The sequence below is a fragment of the Sphaerodactylus townsendi genome, linkage group LG11 (assembly GCF_021028975.2).
Source record: "Sphaerodactylus townsendi isolate TG3544 linkage group LG11, MPM_Stown_v2.3, whole genome shotgun sequence".
NCBI classification, from domain to species: domain Eukaryota; kingdom Metazoa; phylum Chordata; class Lepidosauria; order Squamata; family Sphaerodactylidae; genus Sphaerodactylus; species Sphaerodactylus townsendi.
In genome coordinates this window covers 77,057,080-77,080,573 of record NC_059435.1, presented here as the reverse complement: position 1 = coordinate 77,080,573, position 23,494 = coordinate 77,057,080, and the positions used below count along the sequence as shown (strand labels likewise).

Genomic DNA, 23,494 nt, shown 5'->3' with positions numbered 1-23,494 from the left:
TCTCCCGTTGACCCAGCCCCAAATCCCATTGCATTCAGAATTTCCGTGACACCCCTAGCTGAAGGTTGCAGACGGTGGGGGAAGATCATTCTTTGCCTTAGATCAGGGGTAGGGAACCTGTGGCTCTCCAGATGTTCAGGGACTACAATTCCCATCAACCTCTGTCAGCATGGCCAATTGGCCATGCTGGCAGGGGCTGATGGGAATTGTAGTCCATAACATCTGGAGTGCCAAAGGTTCGCCACCACTGGCCTAGATCGAGGGATGTTATTGTCCCTCTCTTCTGCCTTAGATCCTGAAGCTCTGTAGCCAGTTAGAATGAACAGCGCTGAGCCCAGGTTTGACTCGGCGTTCCTACATTTTTATATATTGCTGTAATGCCTTCAAACTGCTGAACGTTCTGTGGTAATGCCACTGTTAAGTGGACCAGAAATGACTGGGCAAGCTCTTAAAAGCTTGCTTTCCCTACCAAGAACACTGCTCGTTCATTTTGCATGAAGTGTTCTGCGCAGCTTCAAAGTCTGGTGTGTTTCACTGCCCCGGCCTTCCTTAATGAGTGGCTACCTGGAGTGTTAATGGATGTTTATAAAGCACAGGTGTCAAACTCGCAGCCCTCCAGATGTTCGTGAACTACAGTTCCCATCAGCCCTTGCCAGTATAGCCAATGCTCATGTTGGGAGGGACTGATGGGAATTGTAGTTCATGAACATCTAGACCCTGAAATCTGACACCCTGTATAGAGAAACATGGGTGGCCAACCTGTGGAATGCAGATGTTATATTCACAATTCCCATCTGCCCCTGCCGGCATGGCCAATTGGCCATGGTGGCAGAAGCTGATGAGTAATAGTCATGTTTATCTGCAGCCTACCATAGGTTAACCATAAACATAAGAAGTGCTGTTGTTCTTGACCTTCTTGTCTTCTGGATGGGTGAAGGGGAGGCCCTACAGACCAGGTAAAAGTCAGTCATGATGCAAAAGGCGGCGGTTTTCCTGGGCTCCTCTGGTGACCGGACTATCCTTGTGCGCACTCTGAAACTAGAGCAGTTTATTGCAACGTCAAAAACTGTGTGTTTTTATTTTGCAGATCGGCAGTTTGTGAGATTCGAGACGCATTAACGGAGCATCTCCTCAAGGTAGGAGTTGTCGTTTGATGCCCCACAGCACGATTAATTTATTAAAAATATTTGTTCCAAGTTATTTCCTTATTGCAACAAGGTGCAAAGTTGGGAAAGATGAGGTGAGGTCATTTCTAACTTGAAATGCATTGGAGAAGTTGCCCACAGACTTCCTTCTCATGATGATTTTTTTTTTGCTTCTCAGGATTGTTAATATTATTATTATTGTTTTTTGACCCATCATCTTCTTCTAGTTTTCTGTCGCTCTAGATCTGTTCTGTTTCAGGCTCCCGTGAGCAGGCTTGTTTATACCAGGCCGCCAGCAAATCCACATCCTGTGTAAAGCAGTTTTCCTGCTTTGCTCGTGCTATGATCGGTTTTTGTATAGCTTTTTTCAGCATGCAAAAGACTTCATGTGGTCCCTGTAATCTTCATGACACCATTTCAGGGAGGGCCAGAACGATCACAGTCCCACAGGGGGGAAGGCTGAGAGGGGATAGCTTGCTGAAGGGCCACCTACTTTGACCTAGTACCTCCTGGGTGATTGACTATTCTTCCAGCCACAACAACTTTTGTAAGTAATCAAATAGAATGGTGAGTGGCGACAGGATCACCATTTGATGTGGGAAAGTGATACCTGTGGTTTGAGAGAGCAGAGAAGAAAGAGAGCCATGCAAAGTCAGCATCAACTCTCCTGTTGATATGTTTGAAATGGCATCTTGCGTTGGTTTTCAGACCCCACCTGGGAACTTGGAACAAGTGGTCCTCTCTGGGGAACTGTCTGCCCATCCTGTTCAGACTAGCTGTTTTGCTCCTTGTAGGTCATCTGTGAAGCAGAACTTTAAATCAAGAGGAGAGTCAGGCAGCCAGGGGTCTGCAACCAGCGACTCTCCAGATGTTCATGAACTACACTTCCCATCAGCCCCTGCCAGCATGGCCAATTGGGGCTGATGGGAAGTATGGTCACTCTGGAGAAAACACTACCCTACGAAACATCCGTCTTCTTGTATATGTTACTTAATAAAGCACAGTGTACATTGACCTTATATATAAACAAAGACCTTTGTTGGCTGTTGTGGGTTTTCTGGGCTGTGGGGCCTGGTAGTTTTAGCTCCAAACTTGTAAGGTGCTACTAGACTTGAATCTAGCTATTCTCCTACAGACCACCATAGCTACCCTCTCCATGCCTGGTAATGCTGCTGTATCTTGCAATTTGCTGGGTTTCTAAAGCTCATTTCCTGCTTCCCAAACGTTGGCAGGGAGCCGGCAGGTAGGGAGAAGGGAATAGCTGCCGTGTGCCAGCTGCTGCTGCGTATTGCATTTCCCCTCCTTCTGCAGCAGGCTGACAGCAGAGCTGCGAACCAGAGGATGGACAGGTCTTCTGAATTTTTTTAAAAAGTATGTAAGCAAGAGAACGGGCTTGCAGTGTTAGGCCGGCTGCATTATTCTGAAAACACGTCACATTTCTGTGCAGAAGTTAGTCTCCCAGGACTTGGCAGGTTTGGATGAAGAAAATCTGAGCCTTTGATCTTTGTGAAAGAGGCGGAGGCGAGCCCTGGTGTAGGCGCTGTTCGGCCGGGCTTCTGCAGGGAACATATTCTTCCCATAACTTGCGCTGATTTGGTAAACGTACTTTTGCTGTGCACTGAGTGATCCTTACCGTTCTGAGGTATCCAGTCCACATAGTCTGCAGCCGCCATTTTCTAGCGCTTGTATGGGTAACAACAAAAATATCACCCCGTGCACACTTATCTTATGTATCACTTGGTTTACTGTTTCTCTGCACCCGGTTTCAGGGGTACCCATGTTAGTCTGCAGTAAAGTAGCTAAATTCAAGTCTTACAGCACCTTAGTATACCTCTGAAATCTCATTGGTCTCTGAGATGCTGGGCCTTTCCCCACTAGAAGGGATCCCCCCTATGCCGCACGCTGCTCTCAGCGCGCGGCATCCCTGGTGCGCAACCTGGCGTTCCCACGACCCTGCGCTCTGTGTGGGGTCATCAACAGGCGCCATTTTCTCCAGCGCCAGGGATGCTGTGTGCTGAGGGGTGCTGACCGGCAACTTGTCAGGCGGCTTTGCTGTGGCACTTCCTGTTGTCACGAGGTACTAAGGACCCGCTACTTGAAGAAGAGTGGGGCTTAAAAATAAGTGGGGAAAGGCCCGCTGCCAGACTTGAATCCAGCTGTATCCCTCTTCCAGTAAGAAAGGGAGCAAAGGGCAGCAAAAGCTCTTTGTGGCTTCCTCAGATCATGGGATTGGTTCTTAGTCTCTTGCTGTGGCCAGAGAAACGTGGCACGTGTGAGCTCTGGCCTCTTGCCTCACCTGTCTTCTTTGGCTGCCAGTGGGTATTTCTGCCCTCAAAGCCTCCCTCACCCTTTCAGAGCCCAGACGACCACAAAGCTCTTCCGTGCTGTCGGGCATTTGGTCACTCCCAGAGCTGGGATTTAGTTCTGTGAAAATCCTTCTAGGATCTTCTAAGAATGGAGGTCATGTGACCAGGGGACTTCCTCGTGTCCCCCTGCCTGATGGAATGAAAGTCAGAGCATTTGTGATTGGAATCTCTGTGGTTACATCAACAGACGTGTGAGTCGGTGGCTCTCTTCCTGGGGGAGGGGAAAACAGGTTCATCTCAGTTTGGCCAGATTTCCATCGCCTGGTCTCCAGCACCAGCGAGTCGTCTCTAGGAGTTGTAGGCAGAACTGTGTTTCCAGAGGCTCCAGTGAGGGCTTGTAAAGTTGGCTCTCAACACCCAGGGAGGGAGGGCGTCAGCCGTAAAACTCACTCTAGGCAAAACTGGGTCCTGACTTCAGTCTGAGACGCTCATCTTCTTCTTTTTCTGTGAGATGTAGTTCTTGCTCTTTCTCACACTCTGCCCCAGAACCTGATTATTTGCTTTGGACCACACGGTTTGCTTCTGAAAGATGACTTCTCCAGCCTTAATGAGCAAGTGTGCTCTGAATGGCTCAGGCTAGCCTAGTATTGTTGGGTTTCAGAAGCTAAGCAGCAGCATCCCTGGTTAGTACTTGGATGGGAGACCTCCTGGGATGTTCAGGGCTGCTGCCCAGAACCAGGCAGTGGCAAACTGTTCCCATTTATCTCTTGCCTAGACCGGGATGGCCCAGGCTAGTCTGATCTCCTCAGATCTGGGAAGCCAAGCAAGGTTGATCCTGGTTAGTACTGGATGGAAGACCACCAAGGAAGTCCAAGGGGGCAGAGGCAGGCAGTGGCAAACCACATCCTTTGTCAGACCTGGATGGCCAATCCTCAGAGATCTCAGAAGTTAAGCCGCTTCAGCCCTGGTCAGTTCTTGGATGAGAGGTCTCCTGGGAAGTCCAGGGCTGCCACGTGGAGCCAGGCAATGGCAAACCACCCGTGTTCATCTCTTGTCTTAAAAACCCTTCGGGTTTGCCGTCTGTAACATGACAGCCCTTTCCACCCCCACCAGTGCGTAAGCACACCTATTCATTCTCCAACTACAAGAGTGGATATGAGGTGGAGGATCCCCTTGGGAGGAGGAGAGGCCAGTATGAATTCTCTTCCTCCATTTTGTGCTGCTGTCATAACGGTCCAGGCTGCTTGGACGGGAGCATGGGGGGACTGGGCTTTTACAAAAAGGTAGAGGTTCCTCCTAAGGGAGTAGCAGTGGCATAGTGGCTAAGAGCAGGTGCACTCTGATCTGGAGGAACCGGGTTTGATTCCCAGCTCTGCCGCCTGAGCTGTGGAGGCTTATCTGGGGAATTCATATTAGCCTGTGTACTCCCCTGCATCAGCTGGGTGACCTTGGGCTAGTCACAGCTTCTCTGAGCTCTCTCAGCCCCACCCACCTCACAGGGTGTTTGTTGTGAGGGGGGAAGGGCAAGGAGATTGTAAGCCCCTTTGAGTCTCCTACAGGAGAGAAAGGGGGGATAGAAATCCAAACTCCTCCTCCTCCTCCTCCTCTTTCTCCTCCTCCTCCTTCTCCTCCTCCTCCTCCTCCTCTTCCTCCTCCTCCTTCTCCTTCTCCTTCTCCTCCTCCTCCTCCTTCTTCTTCCTCTGCTTCTTCTGCTTCTTCTTCTTCTTCTTCTTCTTCTTCTGCTTCTTCTTCTTCTTCTTCTTCTTCTTCTTCTTCTTCTTCTTCTTCTTCTTCTTCTCCTCCTCCTCCTCCTTCTTCTCCTCCTTCTCCTCCTTCTTCTTCTTCTTCTTCTTCTTCTTCTTCTTCTTCTTCTTCTTCTTCTTCTTCTTCTTCTTCTTCTTCTTCTTCTTCTTCTTCTTCTCCTTCTTCTCCTCCTCCTCCTCCTCCTCCTCCTCCTCCTCCTCCTCCTCCTCCTCCTTCTTCTTCTTCTGCTGCTGCTGCTGCAGTGCCAAAATAGCCCAGACTCATCTATGGTGCCGTTCAGTGCCCAGAGCTCCCTTAAACACTGAGAAAGCCAGCTCAGGCTTGGCACAGGATCAAGTGGATTGCGGGGTGGGAGGGGGAAGCAAAAAGCTTTAGGTCCCCCCCTGATTGATGCTAAAGAAGGCTGTCCCATTACAGAAGTGGCTTTTGACTAATGCGCCATTCCCGAGCTTTGCTTTCAGTTCACTGGAAGCAGCTTTCTGTTTTGATGCTCCTGCTATTACGGGAAAGCCGCTGACAGCCCAGCTGCTCGCCTTTCCTCTTTGGGCCCAGGCTTAGCAGGTGAGGGAACGCGCTTTATGGACTGCGAGGTTTTTCAAAAGAGCAAAATCCTCCTCTCTAGTTTTCCCCCCCTTTGGTTCCCACAGATAATATCCATATCAGAGTCTGAAAAGGGAAGACAAAGACAAGACGTTGAACGCCTTTGTCTGAGATGGCCTCCCTGCTTCTGGGAAGAGCGCACCCGTTTGTAGTGGATTCTCAACTCTTTAAATCACAGGTGTTAAACTCGCGGCCCTCCAGATGTTATGGGCTACAGCTCCCATCATCCCCTGCCAGCATGATGCAGCATGATGATGGGAACTGTAGTCCATAACATCTGGAGGGCCGCGAGTTTGATACTTATGCTTTAAATAAACCTTTAAAGCAGGGGTGGCCAACCTATGGTGCTCCAGCTGTTCATGGACTACAATTCCCATCAGCCCCTGCCAGCATGCTTTTGACTAATGCTGGCAGGGGCTGATGGGAATAGCAATAGTCCCCTCAGTTTTAACTAGGCCTCCTCAGAATAACCACCCTACTACTCTGTGAATAAGCTGCTTGTATTCTCCTGAAGCTTGTATTCTCCTTGCATTCTCCTTGTATTCTTCTGTCTCAATAGAAAGTGACCGTTTTAAGGCTTTGGAGAATGCAGATCTTAAAGGATGCCCTACTTGTTATCTTCCCTAAAGGGGTGGGAAGGGATGCGTAGAGACAGAACCCTTTCAGTAGCAGCCCTGAAGCTCTTGAACCGTTTCCCAGATGAAACAGAACAATATTGATATCCTTATGAAATGCCCCAATTGTCGTGTGTGTGTGTAAATAGATTTTTTCCATGGGCTTTAACCTGCTGGTCTGTTGGTTGCTAGTCAGTGACGTAGAAAAGGAGAAAAGTTCATTTTTTAAAATTACACAAGCCTAATATGTGTTAAAAGATCCAGCCTGGTGTACTAAAGGCAGGGGTAGGGAACCTGCGGCTCTCCAGATGTTCAGGAACTACAATTCCCATCAGCCCAATTGGCCATGCTGACAGAGGCTGATGGGAATTGTAGTTCCTGAACATCTGGAGAGCCGCAGGTTCCCTACCCCTGAGTTAAGGTGTCAGAGTAGGGCCTGGGAAACCCAGGCTTGAATTCCCCCCTCTGCCATAGAAACGTTCTGGGCAATCCTGGGCCAGTCACAGACTCTCAGTCTTGACCCTGGGAAGTATTTGGATGGGAGACCTCCAGGGAATACCAGGGTTGTGACCTGCAGGCAGACTTGGGCAAACCACCTCTAAATGTCTCTGGCCAGAAGGGGCTGATGGGAATTGTAGTCCATGAACATCTGAAGTGCTGGAGTTGGACACTCCTGCCCTGTGGAGTCACCATAAGTCAGTTGTGACTGATCCCCTCCCCCCCACCCAAAGCATTCAGTTTAGACCACAGGTGCGGTTGGGCCACGTCAGCCAAGATGTTCATCTCTGTGATAGTGCAGTTCAGTGAGAAGGCCCCGGGACAGGCCTCTGGGGGCAGATTGAAAGCCGTAGATTTAAGACTTTCTCCAAAGCAGAGCTGGGTCTTGAGGCAGTCTGTTTGTGTGGTGGTACCAGCCCCCCCTCCCCCCGCCCAGCACTATTCACTGTTTGGAGTGTGAAATACCGAATTGAAGTATTTCAGGAGTCATAAAGCAGCACCTTAATTGGAAGTGGAAGGGGTGACTTCCAGGGCATCTGGCAAGAAGGAAATGGTTCCGAGCCTCGGTGCTCCGTGGAAACAATAGCGTATCCAGCTGAAGACATGTCGAAAGCATTTCCCCACGGGATCCATTGCAGCTGCACTCAATGAAAAACACATTCACAAAACAATACAGATTGGCGGTGGGGTGTTTCGCCTGGGCCTTCCGGCCTGAGCTGTAAAGCTGGTTAATATCCAGGGAAGGATTTTTCGGCTTGCGAGGGTTTGTAAGGGTGGGATGTTTCCCGTGCTGAAAGCAAGCGAGCAAAACTGAATCACTTCGCTTGCATTCAAAGCAATCACCTGGCTTCTCATTTGCATAGTTCTGATTCTGCTAATTATGGGTAAAGAGACAAGGAAACCCCGCCCTGGAATCAAGCTGTTCTGCTCCAGCTGCTAGAATCTTCTTTCTGAGACTTCTAGCAAGCACGCCCAGCATATTTTTAAATCTACAGAGATTAGAAACCGAGTTTTTTTTAAAATCTGAAGATTAGTACGGTTTCTGATCGTGGTGTGCCTGCAGAATTAGATGTTCCAAGGAGCTGTGGGATTTAGCCGGTCTTTGATAGCCAAAGTGAAGCAGGAAAGGTTCTGGACCGCCTAATCCAGTGGTGGCGAACCTTTGGCACTCCAGATGTTATGGACTACAATTCCCATCAGCCTACCAGCACACCATGGTGTGCTGGGTAGGCTGATGGGGTAGCAGTCCACTGTATCTTGAAGTGCCTAATAGATGGGTCACTACAGACCTAATCCTTCCTTCCCTCCTCCCCTGTGCTCCTAGCTGAGACAAAAAATACTGAGGAAACGGCATGAAGCATGTTTGTTTTTTAATGTGGGAAAGATCTTTCTTTGTCGTACAAAAGCATGGAAGAAAAATCAGAACAGGAACGTTGACGAGCTGGTGATGGAACATGGGCATTGTTCAAAAGCCTGATTTTCCTTTCAGTGACGTTTCTGTCTTAGAATCATAGAATCATAGAAGAAGAGTTTGGATTTATATCCCCCCTTTCTCTCCTGTAGGAGACTCAAAGGGGCTGACAATCTCCTTGCTCTTCCTCCCTCCCTCACAACAAACACCCTGTGAGGTGGGTGGGGCTGAGAGAGCTCCAGAAAGCTGTGACTAGCCCAAGGTCACCCAGCTAGCATTTGTGGGAGTGCACAGGCTAATCTGAATTCCCCAGATAAGCCTCCACAGCTCAGGCGGCAGCGCGGGGAATCAAACCCAGTTCCTCCAGTTCAGAATGCACCTGCTCTTAACCACTACGCCACTGCTGCTCTAGATAGAATCATAGAAGTGGGAGAGACCCCCAGGGCCATCCAGTCCAACCCCCTGCCATGCAGGAACACACAATCAAAGCACTCCTGACATACCTTCATCCAGCCTCTGTTTAAAACCTCCAAAGGAGACTCCACCACACTCCAAGTCAGTGAATTCCACTGTCGAACAGCCCTGACAGCCAGGAAGTTCCTCCTAATGTTTATATGGAATCTCTTTTCCTGCACCTTGAACCCATTACTCCTGGTTCTAGTCTCTGGAGCAGCAGAAAACAAGCTTGCTCCCTCTTCGACATGACGTCCCTTCAAATATTTAAACATGGCTATCATGTCCCCCTTAACCTTCTCTTTGCCAAACTAAACATCCCCAGCTCACTACGCCTCTCTTTGTAGACCATGGATTCAGTTTTGGTCGACCTGATCCAGTTTGTCAATATCCTTCTTAAATTAGGGTGCACAGAACTGAATACAGTATTCCAGATGAGGCTTGACCAATGCAGAATAGAGAAGTACTATGACACCCCTTGATCTTGACACTGTACTCCCATTGAAGCGTCCCAGAATCGCATTGGCTTAATTGACTGCTGCATCACACTGCTGACTCATATTCAGTTTGTGGTCTACTGAGATTCCCAGATCTCTTTCACATGTGGTGTTGTCAAGCCAGGTGTCCCCCCATCCTATATCTGTGCATTTTTCTGCCTAAGTGTCGTAGCTTACATTTATCTCTGTTGGCGTCCATTTTGTTTGTTTTGGCCCAGCTCTCTAATCTGTCTAGGTCGTTTTGAATCCTGACTCCGTCCTCTGGGGTATTAGCTGCTACTCCTGTTTTTCTTTGGCTGTGTTCCCCCCACCCCCCCACCCCTGGCAGCTTGCGTATTGTTGAACTGCTGCTCGCTGCCACGAAGCTTTGTGGATGAGTAGATGCCGCCTTCATCTTTGCGAGGCTGTGGAAGGCCAAACGGATACCGCTCTGTAGCTGGAGGGCTTGCCGAGAGGGATGAAAGGGCTCTTCATTGCAAACGCGGCAATTTTGCAGGCAGCGTCTTCTGCCAAGTGCCCTTCACCTCCGGGAGCTCTTCTGTTCTGGAAAGGCGAGTCCTTGCGGAGCAGCAGCTTCTGAGCGTAGGAAGGCTGTCAAGGTGGATTAAAGTTTTCAAGCTCGCCAGCTTCTTCTGTTTGCTTGAGAGCGGATCGTGCCCCCTCGGATACGAGCAGCTTGCTAATGGTCCTGTTTGGGCTCTTATTATTTGGCGATCGTGCTGCTGGCTAGCAGGCTCATCAAGAGGTTTCTGATGGTTTCTACCAGAGAAGAGAGCTTAGAGCAGGGGGGGGAATTTATTGGTTACGAGGGCCGGATAGGACATAAATGCGAGTTGGTTCCCTGGGGTGGGGGGTAGGGGAAGTGGCCTTCCTTGACTGGCCCCAAAGGCACTGGGAGGGGGTCTGGACTGGCGACCCTGCTTTGGGGGGTGGGGTGGGGGGGGCTGCCTTCAGTGGACTTGTCAGGCCCACAAGCCAACTGAGGCACTCCCCCGCCCCTCCTTGCCTGACAAGCCCAGATTGGGAGCAGGGGAGGGGGGGGATTATCTTTGCTGGCTCATCTGTGTGAGAAGCCCGCTCAAGGTGCCGGATCCGGCCCCCGGGCCACTTGGTCAACACTGCTGGCTTAGCGGCCTGTTTTTAACGGCCTATTGCAGTGATGGTGAACCTTTTCGAGACCGAGTGCCCAAATTGCAACCCAAAACCCACTTATTTACGCAAAGTGCCAACACAGCAATTTAACCTGAATACTGAGGTTTCAGTTTAGAAAAAACAGTTGGCTCCAAAGTCGTCCTCAGGGGAGTAAGCTTGGTGGTAGTCGGTGGCTTTGCTTTGAAGCAACCGTGCAACTCTTCCAATGGGCAAATCATGACCCTAGGAGGTTTACTCAGAAGCAAGCCCCATTGCCAGCAACCGAGCTTACTCCCAGGTAAAGGATCACGCTTTAGTTCTTCTTGTGAAAATCAGTGGGGACAACAGCTTAACAGGGTTACCTACACTGCTTCCCCAAAACTAGGTCTTAGGTTTAATGCTAATAATCGAGCCCAGCAGCCCAGGCCAGCCTAGATGTGTGTGTGTGGGTGGGCAATTCCACATGATGAACTCTGTTTGCGCGTGCCCACAGAGAGGGCCCTGAGTGCCACCTCTGGCACCCGTGCCATAGGTTCGCCATCACTGGCCTATTGCTTTCCAAAAGCAGCAACTTAGATGTTTTCAGTTTTACCACCCTGGAGAGTTGGGCACGGTTTACAAACAAGTGGTAGTTTTTCGTTAGGAAGAAGTGGTCAAGCTGTGCTTTGACTTGGTGCTGTGTCCTTCTGGGAATCGAATCTGGGATTTCTAGAGGGAGGTGCGTGTGGAGGTACAAGCCATATTACAAAACACGACTTTTTCTCCTGGGGGAGACTCTGACTGCCTTACTAGCTTCAGGGCATGATCTGGAAAACCAGCAGCGGCTTTCTGTTACATCCAATGCCCCCTGCCCAGATTTGTCTGTCAATCTCTTGGCAAGGCGAGGCACAAGGGGTTAATTCAGGATCGGGGAAGAAATCTGAGCACCCTTGCGGCCACTGGCTACAGATAGCGGGAGACTGCAGTCTTCAGGCCGGGCGTGTGGTTGTCAGTATCAATTTGTTTTTATCACATCTGTGCTACATGATCTGAAACTGAATAGTAAACTGAAGCAGCCACAAAGCTGGGCGTTGCTGGACGCTCGTCTGCTTGTTTCTGTATTTTGATTGTGTAGTTTTGACATTGTAATTGTGTGACAGTCGCCACGAGGGCTGTAAAACAAACTGGCTTGTGAGCATCGTCCTCAAGTGTTGGTTCCCAAGTGGAAAATATCACCCGGCACCAGCTCATTTCCTTAATATTTATTTATTTTATTGTTTAGTTTTATATACCGCCCTATCCCCGAAGGGCTCTGGGCGGTATATAACAAAGTTAAATCATAATTCATCTAAATACAATCAAAACTAAACAATTAGATTCCAATATAAATAAATTACTAAATCCCCATTTAAAACAGCGGTTAATACAAAGTTTAAAATCGAATCAGGCGCCCAGCAAACCCATTTTAAAACCCTCCCTAAATGGGAAGACTGCTGGCTCCATCAATAAAAGATGTAAACAGAAACAAGGATGGGGGGCGGGGGGGCTAATATAATTTGATTCCCCCTTTCCCACTGGAAGAAGTCCTGGGTGAAAACTGGCAACTGCAATGCCCTGTCAGACTGGTTTTTTGCCCTTGAGAAAATTCTAGCAATGCCTCTGAGATAATCATGCTGGCAGGGAATGATGGGAACTGTAGTCCATAACATCCGGAGGGCTGTGAGTTTGACACCTGTGCTCTAGAAGACCTTAATAGTTTGTAGTTTTAAAAAATAAAGAATCCTTTTGCTGTAAGAAAAAAATGGCAATCTTCCTTCTCTGGTGTGTATTAAGAATTGGATTTTTTAAATGCAAACAGGATCTATCCTTCCGGCAAACACACGTGTTTATGTTTAAGAGCAGCGAACCAGCCTCTGAGAATCTTGAAATCTGGAATGGAATTAAAGCAAAATGTGCTCGGCCTTGGATCTCTCTGCAGGGCTTTATTAGTTAGAAGAATTCCTAGTTCTCAGACAGAGGTGATTAAACTGCCTTATCACTCAGTGTATTAGTGAGCCTACAGATATAGTCGAGAGAAATGTCACAGTTTCCAGGATGGTCAAACAAACCAGACTTCTCACTGTGATATCTACAGAGGCCAAACCTTCTGTTATGCAGCTGAATATTCCAGTGAGTTTATTGTAGTACAGTGATGGCGAACCTATGGCACGGGTGCCAGAGGTGGCACTCAGAGCCCTCTGTGGGCATGCGCAAACAGAATGCCCCCTCCACACATCTAAACTGGTCTGGGCTGCTGGGCTCGATTATTAGCATTAAACCTAAGACCTAGTTTTGGGGAAGTAGTATAGGTAACCCTGTTAAGCTAAAGTGTAAACCTTTACCTGGGAGTAAGCTCGGTTGCTGGCAATGGGGCTTGCTTCTGAGTAAACCCTCCTAGGGTCGTGATTCACCCGTTGGAAGAGTTGCACGGTTGTTTCAAAGCAAAGCCATCGACTGCCAACAAGCTTACTCATGAGTAACACACACCTCGGAGCCAACCGTTTTTTCTAAACAAAAACCTCAATATTCAGGCTAAATTACCATGTTGGCACTTTGCGATAAATAAGTGAGTTTTGGGTTGCAATTTGGGCACTTGGTCTCGAAAAGGTTCGCCATTGCTGTTGTAGTAGGACAAAACAGAACTCCAGTAGCACCCTGAAGACTAACAATGGCGGCTTGAAGATTGCCGGAGAGAGGGAGCTCACCCCCTCCCTAGACAACCAATTGCACTGCCAAACGACTCTTATTGCAAACATTTTTTCCTAATATCCAGCTGGTATCTTTCTACCCATAATTGAAACCCATGATTGCGGTTCCTCTCCTCTGCTGCCCATAGGAACAGCTCTCTGCCCTCCTCAAAGTAACAACCCTTCAGATACTTCAAGAGAGCAATCCTGCCCCCTCCCCCCCGGCCTCCTCTTCTCCTGGAGGTGGAGGACATCTTGCTGGGTGGTTCCTCAGCCCATTCTCAGGGAGGCAGGAAAAGCTTTTCTGTTGCTTCTTGTTGCAGCGTTGGCCATCTTCTCAGTATTTTTCCTGCCTCTGCAGGGAGAGCACGGTTTTGCCCTAGACTCTTCTTTTGCCTAGGCGTGTTAGCTCCTGTGTTTTTGTCTCGTACTTAGTGTCATGCTTAGTGTTGTGTGTCCCCTGTTTGTCTTTGTCTCGCTCTCTCGTCCCTCGTGAAGCCAAGGAGTGGGGGTGGGTGGGGATTTTCCCCGCAGGCTATTCTTCTGCCCGGAAGATTTTTCCCGCCAATTTTTCCAAGATGGCGACCAGATCTAGGGAACACCACCTAAGGGACACCAATTTTATTAAGATGCCGGCCAGATCTTTCTCTCCACCTAAGAAACCTTGTCGGGCTGGGTCTCTGGACCCCTGATCATCCTTGGTGTTCTCCTCTGCACTCACTGTGTTTTGCCTACATCCTTTACGAAACGAGGCCTCCAGAATTGCACACGGGACTCCAGGAGTGGTTTGGCCAATGTGGTGCACGGTGGGGCTATGAGATCTTGCGTGGTCGCTCTGAGGTCATCTTGGATCTGGGCTGTTCCCACCAGCTGCTCAGGGAGGCAGGGCCAGTTGTGTCATTTCCTGTCTCCCATGAGGGAAATCCTTGATCTCAGTTTGTTTCCTGCCTAGATAGAGCAGGCATGAAGAAAGAGCTCTTCTCACCAGCTCTTCTTATTTGTAGTCTACAGAATCCTCACTTCAGTCTAAATCTCTCCTGCTATCGCCTAAGGCACAGGCGTCAAACTCACGACCCTCCAGATGTTATGGACTACAGTTCCCATCATCCCCTGCCAGCATCATGCTGGCAGGGGATGATGGGAACTGTAGTCCATAACATCTGGAGGGCCGCAAAGTCTCCTCTCTCTCCTCCTCAGCTCCTGGAAGGCTTTTTTCTCTTTTTGTGTGCCTTCACTGTTACTTTCCCTCCCACCCCTTTTATGGAAGATTTTGAAGCTCAGGAGAAACTTTTGTGGTGACAGGTTCCCTTCAGAGGAGGAGGCAGACTCAATGCTGCTGTCCTCCCTAGTTAAAAGGGAGCAGGCAGAGTCCCAAGACAACAGAGAGGGGGAGGGGCTGCCGGGAAGAGCAGAAAGAGCAAAACCACACAGCCCAAAAGTGGTGCAAACAAAGGACCTCACAAGGAATATCAGCCCCAGTGGCCACCAGTTCAACCCAGATGCTACAAGAAGCTGTATGCCTTGGCCCCCACACTTACACTCAGGCCCCTTCCGCACATGCAGAATAATGCACATTCAATTCACTTTCACAACTGTTTGAAAGTGGATCTTGCTATTCCGCACAGTAAAATCCTGCTTCAAAGTACATTGAAAGTGGATTGAAAGTGCATTATTCTGCATGTGCGGAAGGGCCCTTAGTGGGTGCTCCCATTGTGGCTTTTCAATCCACTGAATTATTGTCTGAGGAGGGGCTACATATGGCACGGGTTCCAGAGGTGGCACTCAGAGCCCTCTCTGTGGGCACGCGCAGAGTCCCCACCCCCACACATCTAGGCTGGTCTGGGTCATTGGGCTCGATTATTAGCATTTGACCTAAGACCTAGTTTTGGGGAAGCAGTGTAGGTAACCCTGCTAAGCGCTGTTAAACCCCACTGATTTTCATGCAAAGAACTAAAGCGCGATCCTTTACCTGGGAGTAAGCTCAGATTCTGGCAATGGGGCTTGCTTCTGAGTAAACCCTCCTAGGGTCGTGATTCACCCGTTGGAAGAGTTGCACAGTTGCCTCAAAGCAAAGCCACCAACTACCACCAAGCTTACTCCTGAGTAACGCACGCCTTGAAGCCAACCATTTTTTCCTAAACTTAAACCTCAGTATTCAGGTTAAATTGCCATGTTGGCACTTTGCGATAAATAAGTGGGTTTTGGGTTGCAATTTGGGCACTCGGTCTCGAAAAGGTTCGCCATCACAGGGCTAGGATCCACCCAGGACAGTGGACTGTGCCTCTAGAAAGGCTCACAACAAGCCTTTCTCTGCTGCCATTAGAGCTCACTGGTTGAGCTCATTGGAGCTCACTGGTCTTTGATCTGAGATTGCAAACGTCTTAACAGTCCAGGTGCTCGGGAGCAACAGCCGCAGAAGGCCATTGCTTTCACCTCCTACATGTGAGCTCCCAATGGCACCTGGTGGGCCACTGCGAGTAGCAGAGAGCTGGACTAGATGGACTCTGGTCTGATCCAGCTGGCTTGTTCTTATGTTCTTATGTTGTCCTTCTTTCTGGATTCGGTATTTGTGGCAGCTTTTTCGACCACTGGAAGGGAGACTCGGCATCTCCCACGCAGGCCTGTTGGCAAGCCAGGTCCTGCCCTTCTTCCCTGTTCTGATGCATCTAGCATAGCTTCTTCCTTCCTCTGTGTTGTCTCCAGGTTGTGTCCACAAAGGGGATCCTGGCTGAAGAGCAGCCCAAGCCTTGTTGGGAGGGGCTCCTGGCACTGGCTGGGCTTTCCGCTCTCGGGGCTCCTGTCCCCTGAGCTAGCTGTGCAGTTTTTTTTCACTCCTGCGCCGTGGCGGTGTGACCCCCTGCTGAAACCCTCGTATGGACGCAGCCCTGGCAGGTGCCAAAGCCGGACTCCTGGGAGTCTTGGCCTGCCCTGCCCCTTGGACTCTGGGTGACCATGCCGCAAATGACTTCTAAAGGCAGGAGGAGGAAATGATGTCTTAGCTTGGCAAATCGGTTTAAGGCTTAATTTTCACCTAAAGAGGCATAGAAATAATCCCAGGTGCAGCTCCGGCTATAAACAGGCCTCGCAGGGAGGGAAAGCCGCCCTGGAAAGGGGGTGGGGGAAGGGGATGGTGGTGTTTCCTTCCTTCCTTCCCTCCTTTGTAATGAATGAAGGCCAGCTGGTTAACTCTTGAGCTGCTGCCCTGGGGGCAGTTGGCATTCCAGTGTAAATAATAAGATTGGATTAAAAGGCAGGTCGCTGACATGAGAGGAGTTATCCGAGGACAAATGCGTGCTGGAGGCTCTCCTTTATGGGAGGGATAAACGCGCCTTACCGTGATTGAAGGATGTACATTCCTTATTATGTAAACAATAATCTCCATAAGGGAAGCAGGAGTTCAGCAGGCTGGCCACAGGCTGTCGCTTAATTATTTTATTTTATTTATTTTTTTGCTGCCAAAAATAAACAGAATTAAAACTGCCGAGACAAGGGGACAGATTATTATTATTATTAGTTTTGTTTAATATCATAGCTGCCAGTTCTTTTTTATTGTTGTTATTGTTATAATTATTTTATAATTATAATTATCATAGCTGCCAGTTCTTTAGTTGGTTGTTGGCCGGCCTTTCATTACAATTTGAGCCCCAACCAGAGGCCTAGGCCAGGGGTCTGCAACCTGTGGCTCTCCAGATGTTCCTGGACTACAAATCCCACCAGCCCCTGCCAGCATGGCCAGCCTAGGCCAGGGGTCTGCCACCTGCGGCTCTCCAGATGTTCATGGACTACAAATCCCACCAGCCCCTGCCAGCATGGCCACTTGGCCTCACCAGCGGGGGCACAATGAAAATCCTGGAGAGCCGTCAGGTGGCAAACCCTAACCCCTAGATATCTGTCGTAGCAATGTAGCATTCATGTGAATCCCAGCAGGGCTTCCTGAACCTGAGAGAAGTTGATTTTGTCAATTTAAAGGTGTTTCAAGTGCAGCCCTAGAGTTTTTGGAGCACCACTGGGGCAAGCTCAGCTGGTTTGTGCCATAACAGGTGAATCTCGATCTTCAAATCGTGATATTTAGTGACCTTCTCATGTTCTTTTACATCAACCCTGCTGTCATCAGGTATTGGTATGTCGATGATGGCCACTTTCTTGTCCTCGATCACTGTGATGTCTAGTGTGTTGTGTGTCAGCACTTGGTCCATTCGAAAGCCTCACGAGATCTTGACCTTCTCGTTTCCCAAGACTTCCTCTGAACGAGGTTCCCACCAGTTTTTAGCCATCCTGATGTTGTAATTTTTGCATAAATTCCAGTGGATCATCTCAGCTTCTGTGATTCTGTTTGTACTCAGTCTGGGCAATCTTTTTGCAGCAGCTGAAGAATTTTTCAGTTGATGCACCATTTGTAATCTGCATCAGGTAGGGTTGCTACTTGACCACATGGGCCCACTTGGTGTGTCCTGTCTACAGAGATCCAGCTTCCCTGAGAGAATGCTTCAGCGCTTCAGGGCAGGCTCTATGGTAGAGCATGCCGCCGGGCAGTGATGCTGAAACCTTTTTGAGAGCCGAAAGTGCCCAAACTGCAGCCCAAAACCCACTTATTTATCGCAAAGTGCCAACATGGCAATTTAACCTGAATACTGAGGTTTCAGTTTAGAAAAATGGTTGCCTCTGAGGCGTGCGTTACTCGGGAGTAAGCTTGGTGGTAGTTGTTGGCTTTGCTTTGAAGCAACCATGCAACTTTTCGAACAGGTGAATCACGACCCTAGGAGGGTTTACTCAGAAGCAAGCCACATTGCCAGCAACCGAGCTTACTTTCAGGTAAAGGATTGCGCTTTAGTTCTTTGCATGAAAATCAGTGGGGTTTAACAGCGCTTAACAGGGTTACCTATACTGCTTCCCCAAAACTAGGTTTTAGGTTTAATGCTAATAATCGAGCCCAGTGGCCCAGACCAGCCTAGATGTGTGTGTGTTATTGTTATTGGGGGGGGGGTGATTTCCCCCCCACATGATGAACTCTGTCTGTGCCCGCAGAGAGGACTCTGAGTGCCACCTCTGGCACCCATGCCATAGGTTCGCCATCAATGCCATAGGGTCTGGATGAAATCCCAAATTACCCCCTCTACAGGCACCACTCCCAAATCTAGTAATTTCCCAGGCTCAAGTTGGCAATCTTACCGTCAGGGGAAATGTGGACCATTTTCTAACAGTGGAACAGAGTATGGTAATGTTGAATTTCAGGGTTTCCCCACTCAAAAACTGGTTTAAAATTAAGTCTTTTAAAAGCAAAGTAAGTTGAAGGCTGCATATATCATCTCTCAGAATTAAATGTATTGCCTGCCAACGCAGTTTTTAATTTCATATGTGTGTTATGTAATAAAAGCAGAGGTGGGATCCAGCAGGTTCTCACAGGTTCCCGAGAGTAGGTTACTAATTATTTGTGTGTGCTGAGAGGGGGTTACTAATTGGTGATTTTGGCCTTAGTTACGCCCCTCCTCTCAGCAGTAGCGCGCAGAACTTGAAGCAGTCTAGCAGGAGGGGCACCAGCGTGCGTGGCAGCCTGCGCCTGCGTGCATTCGTTTCCCGCCCAAGGACCGGCACAGTGGCTGAGTCTTTGCCACAGCCCCGCCCAGAAAAGCCCCGCCCCGGAATGCCCGGCCACGCCCCCGTCGTGCCCCGCCCAGCCCCATTGGCGCTACACCACAATTTAAATCCCACCACCATGGGAACCTGTGACTAAAATTTTTGGATCCCACCACTGAATAAAAGGCCCTCAGAGAGAGCAAGGGTGGTCAGGCCTTCTAAATAACAGATCATGTTCAATGACATGGGCTTAGCATGATGATCCGGGGACTGGCGAGCCATTCCGGGGACTGGGAGCCCAGCTCTGACTCTTGGGCTGCTATCTTGGATCTCACCAGGATATCCTGTGAGCTCTTTATCCCCATGTTATGTTCAGTCTCCATATCTCTGCTGATGACCCTGCAAATTCAGGAGGGTGAAGGAAAAGAGGGGTTGCCGTAAGCTAGGGCTTTCTTTCCAGGAACGTACTGAGAAACAGGGGTCCTTGATCCAGATATTCTTGAACAGCTGAATTTTTAAAAAATGTTATTAAAAAGAAAAAAAAGAAAATACAAACAGATTTCTCTCCCAGATCTAGTTCCAAGTATATAAAAACAAGACAGTTGAAGTCATGAATTGGGTCTCAGAATGAGTCTTGGTATTAATCTGAAGCCTCTCTCTCCCCATCTTTCATCCGATCACTCTTGACAGACCTTCTGACAGACCTATCGGACAGGTTTAGAATGTGATCTTGTAAAAGCCAATTTCCGTGGTGTAAACACAAACACGGTTTACAAGTTGAATGAAGGCCAAAAAGTTGCGTTGCTTATGGCCTAAGACCAAGTGTTTGCCATACAAAATAAATGATTTCTATCTGTAAGTAAACTTAAAGGAATATATACACTTTCTTCACAGATGGCTACCTTGGTCATTAGCAGTTAGCCCTTGCTTCTGGAAATGTTTGGTTGTGTGATTCAAGTGCATACAAAGTGCTTTCCGGATTCCCAGTTATGGTTAGAAGGTTGGGTATCCTTCGATCTGCTTTATGCTGTGGCCTGCAGGTAGCTATTCTCTTTTGGTGGCCTTGCGGCACGTGTACATTTAACTCCCCCTGCTCCCCCCCCCCCAAATGTACAAGTGTGTCGGGTTGTAGAAGAAGAAGAAGAAGAGTTTGGATTTATATCCCCCTTTCTCTCCTGCAGGAGACTCAAAGGGGCTTACAATCTCCTTTCCCTTCCCCCCTCACAACAAACCCCCCTCTTGTAGTCTGCATGGTCTTCATTTTGGGTAGAAAGAAGGCTTGGTTTACTCATGAACTAGAATTTCTATCCAAGTGAAGGGCGCACCCTTCTTTGTTGAAGAAATGACTGAATTATCAAGAGGCTTTGTTTAAATCTCTCTATCTTGGTGATTATGTCTTGATTGATCCATTGAGGCAATCTGTTGTTCTGGTTCCAGAGCCCTGGGCGGGCAGGATTAGGTGAGAGGCAACAGGCCCTAAGACGTTTAAATTTTTTTTGTGCCAGACAAAGCCATCTCGTGGTAATAAATCTAATCCCTCTTCCCTAATATTTTTCTTTAGCCTGCAGAGGTGCTGAACCATGGCTGAATTGGACCACGGCCTCAGTCTCGCAGATGCCCTGACAGAGCCACCCCCACAGATTGAGGAAGAGGTGAAGCGGGATTTCATGGCCACCCTGGAAGCTGAGAAATTTGACGATGTGGTGGGAGAAAAAGTTGGCAAAACGGACTATGTCCCTCTCCTAGACGATGACGACATGAAGGCTGGGACCCAAGAGGCAAAAACCAAGCCCCACGCAGATCAGGTGGAACGTAAGTGTTTGAGCCCAAGTGTGAATTGCACGGCTATGGACTTGTGGTCTTTACACATGCCCTCCACCCAAGGGCTGGGGTGAAAGGGCTTTGAAGTCTGTGTTTTCATTAATGAAAAGTTGGACAATATCTTCGGAGATGACAGAAGAAGATAACAGCTGGGTTTTAATCTTTATTGAATGTTCAAAAAACAGTGAGAAAAAGTGGGGGGGAAATATGCTGATCAAAAGTCAATACTTGAGCTGGGGAATGGACTGCGCTAAAACCAGTGAGACGCAGGTAAAATCACAAAGCATTTTGGGAACAAGTAATTTTATTTTTTATTTTTATTTTATTCTTTGATTTATATCCCGCCCTCCTCCAAAGGGCTCAGGGCGGCGAACAACAACAATCGTAAACAACAAAACATCAATAATAATATCACCATAATAATAACAATAATCATGACATCATAAATAACTGGCATGAATTAACATCAGTAATTATAGCATATTAATAATAGCATAGATAAACGACAATGATCACAACATCACATCTAGGCAGTATGGAAAGCATCAATAATCATAACGTTATAAATGTAAACAGAATTAAGCATCCATAACATCAATAATCACAGCCTCGTAAAAAGGAACATGAATAAGCATTTACACAGTCTATCAAAGTAAAGCTAGATAACGGAAATTGGATTTTAGCTAGACCTAGCTGCTAGACCAGTGGTTCTCAACCTTCCTAATGCCCTTTAGTACAGTTCCTCAGTCGTCAGATCATGTGATTCCCTTTGGAAGTGGTTCCCTTTTTTAGAGCTAGGTGTATCCTCCTGTGTCTAATCCAGGGGTCTGCAACCTGCGGCTCTCCAGATGTTCATGGACTACAATTCCCATCAGCCCCTGCCAGCATGGTCAATTGGTCATGGTGGCATGGGCTGATGGGCATTGTAGTCCATGAACATCTGGAAAACCTCTGGAAGCTGATCCTATCAGGGCTGTGCTGGGACAAGAGTCTGCAACCTGCGGCTCTCCAGATGTTCATGGACTACAATTCCCATCAGCCCCTGCCAGCATGGTCAATTGGTCATGGTGGCATGGGCTGATGGGCATTGTAGTCCATGAACATCTGGAGAGCCGCAGGTTGCAGACCCCTGGTCTAATCCCAGGGCTGTGCTGGGACAAGAGTAGAAGTGTCCCCAGACAGAGATGGAGAGAGAGAGGTGGGTGGCAAAGGTTTGGGATCCATATTCTGTCTGACTAGGACAAGCGAAAGGAGATGGAGAAGTAGGCAGGGAGGTTGAGGGAAGCAGGGGGCAGATTACGTAGCAAATGAGAAATATGCATTCATGCCTGATCTTATGGCAGGAACATAGTGGCCAAAGTGGCTAGGGAAGGCCCAGGGTCAGGGGGAGTCCTTTCCTGGACCAAAACGACAGAGGAACAGTCCTTGGGTTGCTACCAGTTCTAATTTACCAGCTCAGGAGGTGCCCTTCTCTTCCTTTCTTTCACGGTCAGGGCAAAATGTCGCTGGGTGCTTATTTGAAGAAGAGAAGAAGAGTTTGGGTTTATATCCCCCCTTTCTCTCCTGTAGGAGACTCAAAGGGGCTGACAGTCTCCTTGCCCTTCCCCCCTCACAACAAACACCCTGTGAGGTGGGTGGGGCTGAGAGAGCTCTAAGAAGCTGTGACTAGCCCAAGGTCACCCAGCTGGCATGTGTGGGAGTGCACAGGCTAATCTGAATTCCCCAGATAATCCTCCACAGCTCAGGTGGCAGAGCGGGGAATCAAACCCGGTTCCTCCAGATTAGATACACGAGCTCTTAACCTCCTACGCCGCTGCTGGATGAGCTTGCCCATTGGGCCGGATTGTTCAGATCTATTGACCCCTGAGACTGGCACGACTCATGCCAAGTTATCGGTGAGCCAGGAGATGAATTGATGTCCCTGCCCACGCTTTTGATTAGTTTTCTGGAGAAGATGGCATCGCGAGGGAGATTCTTCCATTGGGTGGCTTATTGTGCTGCAATCCTTGGGTTGCTTCTGGTTCTGGTGAGCCCAGCCCTCGAGTCTTAGTGGGCCTCACAAAGCTGCTGAAAGGAGTTTGGACCAGGGTGAGCTGGGCCTCTTCCTGGGACTCTGCGCTATATTGCAGTGCGTGTGTGTGTGTGCAAAGTGCCATTAAATCTCTGCCAACTTGTGGCGACCGTAGCAAGGGCAAATGAGAAGCAGAGGTAGTTTTGGAAGCTCTCCTGCAGATTTGGCACCACAAGACCTTTGAGGCCAGGAGGTCCGCAGGTGTGCTTCCAGACAAAGGACTGGGGGCGGGGGCGGTGCTGTGCAGAGTGTGAACTGTATAGCTGTGTTCCAGTAGCATCTATGCCAGCCACAGATGCAGCCAAAACATCAGGAGAAAATGCTGCTGGAACACTGCCATACAGCCCGGAAAGCCCACAACACCCTAGCGATTCCAGCTGTATGTCCCCCCCAATCCCCCCGTCCCTCGCTTGACTCAGTGTTGAAGTTACTGATGCCTGCACTGTCACAGCAGCACAAAGCCTGGCCTGCTGGGCCCTCCCCTTCCTCTTCCTCGGTAGCCAAGCAGTTCCCTCCCGCTCTCAGCTCCTAAGTGCTAAAATGCTCTGGGCACTCATCTGGCTGCCGCTTGTCTAGACGGCTGTCACTGTTTTCCATCCGGCTGCTCGGCTTTCTGATCTCATCTTCTCCAGTTAGCTCTTTGCCCAAGTCGCCTTTCTCTGCAGCATCTCTGACTATACACTCTTTTTGTTGTTGTTGCTACTGGCTCCCTGGCGTGCCTCGGGGTTTTTTTTTTTTCCCTTCACAGAAGCTCCTTGGTTTCCTAAACCTATTCTCTCTCCTGGCTGTTGTGGGTTTTCTGGGCTGTGCAGCCATGGTTTGGTAGCTTTTGCTCCTTACGTTTCACCTACATTTGTGCCTGGCATCTTCAGAGGCCTGTCACAGTGAGATAAGAACATAAGAA

The 23,494-nt window shown here is 48.9% G+C and overlaps 1 protein-coding gene across 1 annotated transcript in view; it reads left to right on the top strand.

Moving 5' to 3' along the window:
* The window catches only part of MAP4 (microtubule associated protein 4), a 243,943-nt gene that overhangs the window by 56,070 nt on the left and 164,379 nt on the right, over positions 1-23,494 (top strand). Inside the window, 2 exon segments of the mRNA XM_048510520.1 lie at positions 1,088-1,136; positions 20,260-20,510. Of these exon segments, the coding sequence (XP_048366477.1) occupies positions 20,279-20,510 (232 nt within the window). The 5' untranslated portion in view covers positions 1,088-1,136; positions 20,260-20,278.